This window comes from Gopherus evgoodei, chromosome 7, assembly GCF_007399415.2.
Source record: "Gopherus evgoodei ecotype Sinaloan lineage chromosome 7, rGopEvg1_v1.p, whole genome shotgun sequence".
NCBI lineage: Eukaryota > Metazoa > Chordata > Testudines > Testudinidae > Gopherus > Gopherus evgoodei.
The window spans coordinates 100,954,181-100,965,325 of record NC_044328.1 but is presented as its reverse complement, the minus strand read 5'-3'; the positions used below and the strand labels follow the sequence as shown (position 1 = coordinate 100,965,325).

Sequence of the window (11,145 nt, the reverse complement as noted above, 5' to 3'; positions counted from 1 at the left end):
CAGTAGCAGCTTGTGTGTGTCACCCCAGAGCCAGCTGCAGCCCTCCCTGTACAATGAACACATCCAAAGCTTGGAAGGGTGCAGGCTGCCTGAAGCTGTGGCCAAACACAAGTTTAGGATCTCAAAGCTGCTATGCTACCCCTGCCCTGGTGGCATATTTCTCTCTCCCTGGGAGCAGCAGTTACAGCAGGATCTGGAACCAGATGTCCCTCTGTGCTGGGGGCAGCAGCACCAAGCAATGGACAGGTGCTGGGCTGATTGACAGTGGGTCAAGACAGGGCTGACCACTAAACCCTTATCTCCCCCCCCACCCCCAGCTTCTCTGGCAGACTCATGGTGCTGATCCCTGTCCCGCTACTTCGGCCAAGCCTGTGGGCCTGACTAGCCTTGCCCCACCCTCCCCTACAGGTCTGGCAACAGCCCCACCTGCAAACAGCAGCCACAACAGTGGAGTTAGGCCTTGCTAAAAGGGTGCTCCCCCCAGAAAGTAACAATGCTGAATATTCCTTGGGCAAGAATGGTTCCGGGCGGGGACCTGCTTCGTGCCAAAGCTTGTGGCAGCCTGGAGAGAGGGGAAGAAAGACGAGGCTGCAAGCACAACCCTGCTGCACTGCCCTGTCCTGCCTCTAGCTGGTCAGTCCTGCCAGGGTCTCTTGAATGTGCTAGCACTTCCCTGCCTCATTCAGAGGGGGAAATGGAGGCACAGCAGGGGGCGGGGGAAAGAACCCACAGGCCCTGGCTCCTGCATTGGAGTCCTTCCTGGGTAGCATGAGACATCTAAGGAGAATCATGGCCAAGTAGTTTGAAGAGTGGCTGGGATTCAGGACACCTGGGTTCTATCCCACTCAGCTGCTGTGACTTGGGCCAGGCTTCAGCAAGCCTCAGTTTTGCCCTGTGCCGGATGTTGAAGCTGCCTGTCCCAGGAACCTGCGGGATCAGTGTTTGCAGCAAAAGGTCCATAGCACTCAGCCTTCCCATCCCCAGTCTCCAGCGCAGAGGGCAGCTGGCCAGCTGTGGACCAGGGGAGATGCTGGCCCACCTGTTTCCAGGAGCTGGGTCAGTGAACTCTGGAATCATGACTCAGACCAAGCAGGCATCTTTGTGAGATCCATGTATTCTCAGCATGGAGCCACCACGCAGGGTGATGGGGCCAAAAAAATCCCAGCGCAGACCCCAGTGGCTAGCAGTCCTGGGACCGCTGCCTCCGCCATGGACTCACTCTTCCTTCCTCGACACTGGTGCATGGATCTGCAATGAGAGAGGTGACCTGTCAAAAGTCACCTGCCCCCCCGCACCCATAATAGGATTCCAGCCCTGAAGGAATAACAGTGCAGGAACAGCTGCTGCTGTTAGGTGTAACACAGTACTGCTTAGAGGCCCTGACAAAGTGGGGAGGTTTCCCCATTGTACCTGGCCCTAGATTGCTCCTCCCCACTGAGACTGGGGCTCCTGTTGGGCCAAGCATTGCACAAATACCCCAGGAGATTCACTGCTTTATGAAGCTCTGTCTAAAGCAACAGAGTGGAGGGGAAACTGAGGCACAGATGGAGCCAAAGGCAAGAGTTCTGAGCCCCAGTCCTGCACGGCAATTACTTTGCCTTTGCCACGTTCCCCCACAAGGGGGTAGTGCCCGCCAGGCTGGGCAGAATGCTTTGGACAGCATCTTCCATTTGCCCACATCAAGGCCCAAGAACACCCAGCCACCCCTTGCAGGCCAAGACAGCCTCAGCTCTCTGCCCCCTGCTAGGCCTGGAGGCATTCCCCCTATTCACAGCAGCTGGGGTACTGGGGATATATTTTGGGGCAGGGGCATGGCTGGGTGTCTACAGAGGGTATAAATTATGGGCTATACAGGAGTTGCATCATAGGCGCATTTAACTTGTGCCATTTTAACCATACCCACTCAGCAAAACAAAAAACAGAAAAATAGCAATTTAAATACTGGACCTGTAGTGCGGGCGATTCCACCCGCCATTCCATTCAATGAGTATTTGACTATACGCGATTGTCGCCTTACGCACAGACGTCAGAACCTAACCCCTGCATAAGATGCGACTCCCCTGTAGTTATTTCATCCCAGAGTATTTGACTCACTCTGAGGGGACCAATCATTATGGCATTTACCAGGCCCCATACACACAGCCAGCCGCCCTTCACTAACAGTGTGTGTAGGTGAATGCAGGGGTATTATGGGATGTAATGATTGTATCACCCCAGCAACTCAAGGGATACTAGGTGAACCACAAAAGCAGCCTGATGATTAGATGGGGCAGGGCTGAGAACGTACCTCTTCATTGCCATAATGGACCAAACACAGAGCTAGTATGCGAGTCTTTGTGGAATGGGGGGGGATCTTGCCCCCCATCCCTTTGTAGTTGCTGTGGCAGCAAGACCAGGCCCTAACACGCGCCACCAGCCCCCCTCACTGTTCTGGGGTGGGGGTAACGGACAGGAGAGCAGCACATCAGTACTTACGGCCTCTGCGATCCCTGGCCAGTTCAGAGCCAGGAGCAGCCCATCATCCGCACTTGGAGCCCGCTCCAGGTTCCAAACTGTCAGCGTACCAAAAGTTGATTTCAGCCGCACAGTCCGCTCCTGCAGCACGGGAGGCTGGGAGTCACGTAGGAGGACAGGCAGTGGGCTGAGGGGGCTCCCAGCCAGCTCCAAGGCACACCTCCCTTTAGCATGAGGGCTAATACTACACTGTTCCCAGCTCTGATGGCCTTGTCCCCAGAGGGGTAACACCATTCCTCCCACCCAGCCCCAAAGGGGGCATGTGTCCCCAGAAGCTACCAGTGCTCCCTCCTGCTGGATCCCAGCCCAAGGCAAGACCATGGGTCCAGCCCCATAGCCTTCCCCCAGGCAGGTGCTAGCATCCCAGGGCTGCTTCTCCCCTATCCACCTCACTCCCATAGAGCTCACCTCCTCCTCTGTGCAGGGCCTTTGATCCTCCTTCAGAACCAGCCCCACATAACCTTGGGGTACCATCACCTCCTGCCCCTTGAGGCTCCTGCCACGGAAGGATACAGATTTCTCTGCTGGGAGAGAGACCGACATTGAGCTGGGGAGACAGAGGAATCTGGCCAGGGGATGCACTCAACTGAGAAATGGGCACAGCAACTCAAGTTCCAGGCAGGGGTACTGGGATCTATGCTGATTGAGGGGAGAGCACCCCTTACAGAGCCCCCATCCCATCCCTGCAGCAGCACAGTGTCCTTAAGGTCAGCACTGACTAAGGGGTGGGCGCCCCCATCCTGCTCCCTGCAGCACACCTCCTGGCAAGTATGGAGGGAAGTCACCAACCCTGTGAGCCCTGGCGGATGGCCGGGGTGAAGTATCTGTCCACTGGGGCACTGCCGTTGTGCTCCACCTCACAGGGCAGCAGGTGTAGGACATCTTGGGGCGCCCCCCGCAGGGAGCTCAGGTCCAGCCGAATGGGGCTGCTGCTCTCAGACATCTTGCTCCAGAGGCAGGCACTGCTCAGCTGGGGCCTGGCGAGAGACAGTGAGAGGGGGAGGGTTATGGGGGCAGTTCCTAAGCAGGGTGCCTCATCCCTGGTGTGTGTGGGGGGGGGGCGAGCAGTTCCTGATCAGGGCGCCTCATCCCTGGTGTGTGTGTGTGTGTGGGGGGCAGTTCCTGATCAGGGCACTTCATCCCGGGGGGGGGGAGGGGAGGGCAGTTCCTGACCAGGGCGCCTCATCCCTGCCGCGGAGGGTAGGGGGCAGTTCCTGACCAGGGCGCCTCATCCCTGGCGGGGACAAGGGGCAGTTCCTGACCAGGGCGCCTCATCCCTGGTGTGTGTGTGTGTGTGTGTGTGGGGGGCAGTTCCTGAGCAGGGCACTTCATCCCTGGCGGGGGGGGGGGGACAGTTCCTGAGCAGAGCGCCTCATCCCTGGCGGGGGCGGGGGGCAGTTCCTGAGCAGAGAGCCTCATCCCTGGCGGGGGGGGCCAGTTCCTGAGCAGAGCGCCTCATCCCTGGCGGGGGGAGGGGGCAGTTCCTGAGCAGAGCGCCTCATCCCTGGCGGGGGGGGGGGCAGTTCCTGACCAGGGCGCCTCATCCCTGGCGCGGAGGGTGGGGGGCAGTTCCTGACCAGGGCGCCTCATCCCTGGTGTGTGTGTGTGGGGGGGGGGGCAGTTCCTGAGCAGGGCACTTCATCCCTGGCGGGGGGGGGGGGCAGTTCTTGACCAGGGCGCCTCATCCCTGGTGTGTGTGTGTGGGGGGCAGTTCCTGAGCAGGGCACTTCATCCCTGGCGGGGGGGGGGGCAGTTCCTGAGCAGGGCGCCTCATCCCTGGCGGGGGGGGGCCAGTTCCTGACCAGGGCGCCTCATCCCTGGCGGGGGGGGGCAGTTCCTGAGCAGAGCGCCTCATCCCTGGCGGGGGGGGGCAGTTCCTGAGCAGAGCGCCTCATCCCTGGCGGGGGGGGGGCAGTTCCTGACCAGGGCGCCTCATCCCTGGCGGGGGGGGGGCAGTTCCTGACCAAGGCGCCTCATCCCGGCCGAGGGGGGAGAGTTTCTGGGGGGCCAGGGGCGGAACCTTGTCAGGAATCCGCCTCCCCACGTGGGCAGGACGCTGCCCGGGACGAGGCCGTAGTGAGTGGGGTCTCCGGGTCCGCGCGTCCCCTTCCGCCGGCTTCTCCCAGCCTGGATCCCCGCTCACCTGCCGCCCTCTCCGAGCGCCCCGCGCGCAGCACGGGGACGGGAATCCCGGTGCATGCTGGGGGCTGTAGTCCTGAGGCCCGCGCACGCCGAGGAAGCAAGCCTCGCCCCCGGTGCATGATGGGAGTGGCAGTGAAACACCCGCCCCCGGTCCCGCGGGAAGATGGAGAAGCCGCCTCTGAGCGCCTCCCTCCCCCGCGGTGACCCAGGTGCGGGAGCAGGGCCTGGCTCGCGGCAGGGATAGGCCCCTGGGCTGCATTCAGGGGGTGCCCGCTGGAGGGAGCCATGCAGGGGGAGCTGCCAGCTGGCCTGTGTTTTTGTACCGGAGGGAACGACCCTAATTCAGACCCTGCTCTGCAGTTAGCGTGACCAGATGTCCTGATTTTATAGGGACAGTCTCGATTTTGGGGGGGTTTCTTACATAGGCTCCTATTACCCCCAACCCCCTGGCCTGCTTTTTCACATTTGCTGTCTGGTCACCCTATCAGCAGTTGCCATGGAGACAGCTGATTGCATTGCAGGGTGTGTTCCCAGCAAAGCAGGGTCCCCCTCCAGTCCCTGCACATCCCCACAGGCACGACTCAGCAAAGCCAGGCTTCCGGGCGCCGGCAAGCAGGGGGGCCAGTCTGGGAACCAACATTCAGGGATACCAACTTACCTCATTTGTGGTGTCCCATGTGCCCTGGCATGGGACACTAAAAACCTTTTCCACCCTGGGTGACAAAGCCCCTAGGGCCAGCCTTGCTCACCAACCCCTGTACCAGCAGAGTAGGCAGGGACCGAATAGGCCTCAGAAACAAAACCCTCCTTTCAGCATTGGGCCCACAGGGCAGACACACAGTCCTCCAGCTTGTGAGGGGTAAAGTGCATCCCAACTGTCCTTTCAGCACTACAGCTCAGCTGCTCCAAGCAGCACCAGTGCTGGAGACGCCCCATTAGCTGGGAACAGTACAGGAACTCAGGCACACAGCACCACCTCATTGCACTCCCCACAAATGCATAGCACCACCTCCACACTCCCTCAGCTCCACCCCACTGCATCTCCCCCCACAGCTCCCCATGCACCACCCCGTCCCTACTCCAATGCACTCCTCCCCACATGCACTAATTTGTTCATTTCACTGCAAATTTTACTTGCAAAAGGCATTTGTACAGAGCTTCAGAAATTTACATTTCAGGCTCCCAGCCCCACTCAGAGATTGGCCCCTTAGTGGACTGGAGATGTGTCCCCCTATGTCCACTCTCAAATCCCCCCCATGGTTGGAGACACGTCCCCTTTACTCTCACTCACAGATCCCCCTTTCTGGAGGGTGCCCAACTCACAGATACCTCTCAATCCCTATTTAAGGCTGTCACTCCACCACCTTCCGCAGGTAGGCACTCAGGTGGGGGAGCACCTTCCAGTTGTCAGTGCGAATGGTGACACGCACTGCCCCCTGGGTCCCCTGTGCCTGCAGCAGCACATGGTAGTGGGGTGGCAGGGCTATGGCAATCTTGTAGGTGCCCAGCTCCTCTGCCACTAGGTAGCTGGCAAAATGAGCCTGCACCAGGACACCCAAGGGCTGTTGGGTGGTGGGCCAGCAAAAGAGGCTCTCGGCGCAGTCACCTGACCCATCTGGGCACAGGGAGGACCAGAGGGTGTCAAAGAGGTGGTGCCGGCTCTCGCAGTCCCAATTCATGGGCAGTGCCAGAGGCAGGAAGATGTCCGGAAAGGCCACCTGCAGTGGTTCTAGCTGGCTGCAGTAGGTGAGGCCGGTCTGCGTGGTGTACAAGGCGCTCACTGCCAGCTCGGTGGGGTAGGGGCAGCAGGGCTGCAGGTGGAGTGTGAGGATGGGAGATGGGTGGGTGGCGGAGAGGCAGGGCACGCACACATCAGGCACTGGCTCATAGAAGTTGTTGGAGCGCTCGAAGCGCAGCAGGAGGCAGAAAAGTCGCTCAGGTGAGGACCCTGTGTGGAGCAGCCGGTACGTCAGGCTGAGCCGGGCTGGAGAATGCAGCTCCAGGAGCCGTCGGCAGCAGTCCTTCACCTCCTGAGCATCAGCAGGGCACAGCTGGGAGGCTGGCACTGGTACCAGGGTGGGCTTGGCTGGGGCCTCACGCTGCAGCAGCAGCAGGGGTTGCGGGGCTGGGTGCACGGTCAGTGTGGCGGCGAAGTTCTCGCTGTCTGCCATGATGGAGGAGGAGAGAGTCCGGGCTTTGAGGCGCCCCCCAGGTGCTAGCACTGCCCCCAGCTTGTCCCCAGACAGACATGACAGGAGTGTGTAGTAGAAGCGAGCCCGATCCTGCACGTCCACATCCGGGTAGTTCAGTGAGACGTCTTGGAGCAGCTCAGCCAGCTGGCACCCCATGGCAGGCGGAGGCTGGTGCTGCAGCAGGTTGCGGCAGATGCTCAGCAAAGCCTGGCCAATGTACCAGTCTCCCAACTGTCCAGCACCTGCCAGCCGCACCAGGCGCTGCAGGAACCCAAGTGTGCTGCCCTGCGGGACCCCACTCTCCTTTGCCACCCGAGCCAACAGCTTGAGGTGCCAGCCCAGCTCCTGCTCCCAGGGTGGCAGCAGTGGCATGCCCACAGTCAGCTCCTGCAGGGCCTTGCTCAAGGATGTGGGCCAGGCTGGGTCATCCAGCACCAACTGGGTCTCATTGAGCAGGTTGATGAGGTTGGGGGCCAGGGAGCAGCGCTGGCGATACAGCCTCACCAGCGTGCCTGTCAGCTCTCCCATAAGCTGGGGCCTTGAGCCAAAGTAGCGGGCAAAGAGGTAGGCGGCTCGGAAGAAGAGCCCAGTGGCCTCCCGCCCACCTTTACCGGCCACGGGGTCTGCCAGTGCCAGGACATGCTCAAAGATATACCCAACACCTCGCTCAGCCTCGGGGCCCTGGTTTTCCAGGCACACCAGGCTCAGCAGGTTCAGGCGTGCCAGCATGGTGCCCGGGTCGTTGAAGAGGGAGGGGAAGAGGCAGGAGGCCAGGCGGGGTGTGAGCAGGACTGGCAGCCCCTCCTCAGAGCCAGAGCCCAGCGGGCGGTTCTCGGGGAAGTGCAGCAGGCAGTCGAGGTAGAAGAGTTTGAGGGGCGAGGGCAGTGAGGGATGCTGGGCCATGCCCACCAGGCGGCGCAGGAGGAAGGCCTCGTCCTCAGCCGTGAAGAGGCTGTCGGTGAAAAGCCCTTTGAGCTGCAGGCTGGCATGCAGCAGCGCCACATGGGCTGTTCCAAACAACCGCACCAGCTGCGCCTTGAAGATGGCAGGTGACTGGGTGCGGATCACACACACCACCTGGGCCAGATGCCACAGAAGCTGACTCTGGGCAGGTGGTGTCAGCAGATAGGAGCCATCCAGCAGCTGGGACAGCACCGATTTCAGCTCCTTGGTCTCGGACGGGGTGGGCAGCAGCAGCAGATGGTCAAGGCACGCTGGAGAGACTGCCCCGGCGTTCCCCACCGCCTCCCAAGCCAGCCCCTCGTTGCCAGCCAGCAATTCACTGAGAGCCCCCTCACCCCGGCGGGCCAGCAGCAGCACGGCATTGCGCAGGGCCAGGCTGTACAGCAGCGTATAGCCCTGGTGGACAGGCGTGAGCTCTTGCTGCTGCATGGAGTGCAGCGAGTCCAACCGCCGGGAGAACAGGCCAGGGTAGCAGCACTCCAGCTCCCTCAGACTCTCGCAGGCGGCCACCCGCACCCCGCGATCACCCGGCCCCTGCCGCTGGTCATTGAGGTCCGAGGCCAGGTGCAGCAGCAGAGAGAGGTAGTCACGAGAGGCCTGGGAGCCCTCCCCAAAGGCCTCAGTGGAGATCAGCACAGTCCCCACCACCACCAGTAGGTGGCATCGCAGCCAGGACAGCTTGGGTGAACGGGGCAGCGGGGCAAAGTTAGCCAGGAGAGAGCCGGCCACCTGCTCGCCCACCTCGGGGTCTGGGCACAGCAGGGTGGGGAACTCCAGCAGAAGGGTCAGCATGGAGACCTGCAACAGAGAGAGAGAGAGAGAGAGAAAAAGAGAGGAGTGCAGTCAGGGAGCTGCCACTGTGGGCTGCAATGCACAGAGGCACCACCACGAGATAGAACGGGAAAGCCACTAACAGAACCCAGGAGTCTTGACTCCCATGCCCTTGCTCTAGCCCTTCCCAGAGGCAGGGGTAGAAGCTAGGTGTCCTGACTCCCAGCCCCACTGCTCTAACTACTAGACCCTACTCACCTCACAAAGCCAAAGACACAACCCAGGAGTCCCCCACAGCTTTAACCACTAAACCCCACTCCTTTCCTCCTTCAAAGCTGAAGATAAAACTCAGGAATCCCTGTATAAACTTGCTTTAGCCCATTACATCCCTCCCCAAGCCAAGAATAGAACCCAGGCATCCTGCCAACCCCACATACCTTGGTTTGCTCACTGATCCTCTCGCTGCTCAGGTCCTGCAGCAGCTCAGCCAGGAAGGTATCATCACTCCCATGGGCCAGAAGGAAGGCTGTGGGGCCTGCTCTGAAGGTTGTTATAAGCTGGGCCCAGCTCTCCCCACTCCGCACACTCATGGCAACCCCTGGGAGGGACCACCTGGGCGGGAAAGAGAAGCTGGTCTGAGCAAAAGAGTGTCCCACACCAGAGCCACAAGCTGCTAGTCTCACTCAAGCCCTGCCCCAGAGGTGGCAGCACTGGACAGGGATCTTTGTATAAGCAGCGCTCCCGCCCCCAACTCAGTGGTGGCCACATCTCAGTGCCTGTATGTAATGGGATTATTGACCTGAGAATCAGGACTCTCTCTGTGGGCCAGGCCGCTACTAACCCAGTTTTAATCCTGGGGAAACTGAGGCATCAAGAAAATGGGACAAGTAGCAATCCCGGGAAAGGGGGGGCAGCTGGAGGGAACCCGTGGGACACTGACGGAGGCCAGGGACGAGTGGGAGCCTTGGGGTTTCGGTTAAGAGCGAGCGGGGGCTGGAGAACAGACCGCTGGGTGCCCGGGAGCGCTGGGGAACGGCCCCACGCAGGGGAGTGTGGGCAATGGGGGGGGTCCAGGGCCCCACGCAGGGGAGTGTGGGCAATGGGGGAGAGATCCATGATGACCCCACGCAAGGGAGTGTGGGTAACAGAGAATATGGCGGTGCTGGGTCGGGGCCCCAGGGGATTGTGGGTGATAGGGAGTGGGGCGTGTTGGGGCAATAGCTGGGGGTGGGGAGTTGTGGTAACGGGGGCGCTGGGGTGGGGCTTCCTGGCGGGCTGTGTTGGGGGGGGTCTCAGTGCGGCAGCCCGAGATGGCCCCAAGGGGGTCCCAGGGAATCCCCGCCCCGAGGGAAGGAGGGGACGCTGCCCCTACCCGGCCCCCTCCACGGGGGAACCCCGGGGCATCCCCGAGTCCCAGCCCGGCCCGCTCACCGCCCGACGCAGCAGCCGCTTCGGCCCCCGCCCTTCCGCTTCCCCGCCGGCCGCTAGATGGGGCTAGAGCCGCTCGGCTGGGCGGTGTTCCCCAGTATGTCCTCGCGTCACTGCCCGGCCCCTCCCCCCGGGGTATCCCCCCGCCTTACTACCCCCGTATCCTCCTCCCCCTAGTCATTGCCTGGCCCCTCCCCCCGGGGTATCCCCCTCCTCGCGTCACTGCCCGGCCCCTCCCCCCGGGGTATCCCCCTCCTCGCGTCACTGCCCGGCCCCTCCCCCCGGGGTATCCCCCCGCCTTACTACCCCCGTATCCTCCTCCCCCAAGTCATTGCCTGGCCCCTCCCCCCGGGGTATCCCCCTCCCCGCGTCACTGCCCGGTCCCTCCCCCGGGGTATCCCCCCGCCTTACTACCCCCGTATCCTCCTCCCCCAAGTCATTGCCTGGCCCCTCCCCCCGGGGTATCCCCCTTCCGCGTCACTGCCCGGTCCCTCCCCCGGGGTATCCCCCTCCTCGCGTCACTGCCCGGCCCCTCCCCCCGGGGTATCCCCCCTGCCTTACTACCCCCGTATCCTCCTCCCCCAAGTCATTGCCTGGCACCTCCCCCCGGGGTATCCCCCTCTCCGCGTCACTGCCCGGCCCCTCCCCCCGGGGTATCTCCCTCCCCGCGTCACTGCCCGGTCCCTCCCCCGGGGTATCCCCCCTGCCTTACTACCCCCGTATCCTCCTCCCTCAAGTCACTGCCCGGCCCCTCCCCCGGGTATCCCCCTCTCCGCGTCACTGCCCGGCCCCTCCCCCCGGGGTATCCCCCCGCCTTACTACCCCCGTATCCTCCTCCCCCAAGTCATTGCCTGGCCCCTCCCCCCGGGGTATCCCCCTCCCCGCGTCACTGCCCGGCCCCTCCCCCCGGGGTATCCCCCTCTCCGCGTCACTGCCCGGTTCCTCCCCCCGGGGTATCCCCCCTGCCTTACTACCCCCCGTATCCTCCTCCCTCAGGTCACTGCCCGGCCCCTCCCCCCGGGGTATCCCCCCTGCCTTACTACCCCTCCTTATCCTCCTCCCCCAAGTTACTGCCCGGCCCCTCCCCCCGGGGTATCCCCCCTGCCTTACTACTCCCCCACCCGTATCCTCCTCC

At 62.3% G+C, this 11,145-nt stretch overlaps 2 protein-coding genes across 6 annotated transcripts; both read right to left on the bottom strand.

Moving 5' to 3' along the window:
• Nucleotides 1–1,215: 1,215 nt before the first annotated feature.
• Nucleotides 1,216–4,104, bottom strand: RNASEH2C (ribonuclease H2 subunit C). Its single transcript, XM_030570490.1, has 5 exons — nucleotides 4,046–4,104; nucleotides 3,304–3,491; nucleotides 2,923–3,038; nucleotides 2,476–2,610; nucleotides 1,216–1,248 (listed from the first exon to the last, which is right to left on the bottom strand). Exons 1-5 carry the CDS (start codon nucleotides 4,102–4,104, stop codon nucleotides 1,216–1,218), a joined length of 531 nt encoding a protein of 176 aa, XP_030426350.1.
• On the bottom strand, nucleotides 3,411–10,079 carry AP5B1 (adaptor related protein complex 5 subunit beta 1). 5 transcript variants are annotated; one of them, XM_030568626.1, is made up of 4 exons: nucleotides 10,014–10,079; nucleotides 9,020–9,194; nucleotides 5,986–8,609; nucleotides 3,411–3,491 (listed from the first exon to the last, which is right to left on the bottom strand). In XM_030568626.1, exons 2-3 carry the CDS (start codon nucleotides 9,170–9,172, stop codon nucleotides 6,009–6,011), a joined length of 2,754 nt encoding a protein of 917 aa, XP_030424486.1. In that variant the 5' UTR covers nucleotides 9,173–9,194; nucleotides 10,014–10,079; the 3' UTR covers nucleotides 3,411–3,491; nucleotides 5,986–6,008. The 5 variants fall into 5 exon arrangements, with proteins under 5 accessions (XP_030424486.1, XP_030424483.1, XP_030424482.1 ...); XM_030568623.1 differs by having other exon boundaries at nucleotides 9,955–10,016; XM_030568622.1 differs by lacking the exon at nucleotides 10,014–10,079 and adding an exon at nucleotides 9,589–9,742.
• Between the last annotated feature and the right edge of the window lie 1,066 nt (nucleotides 10,080–11,145).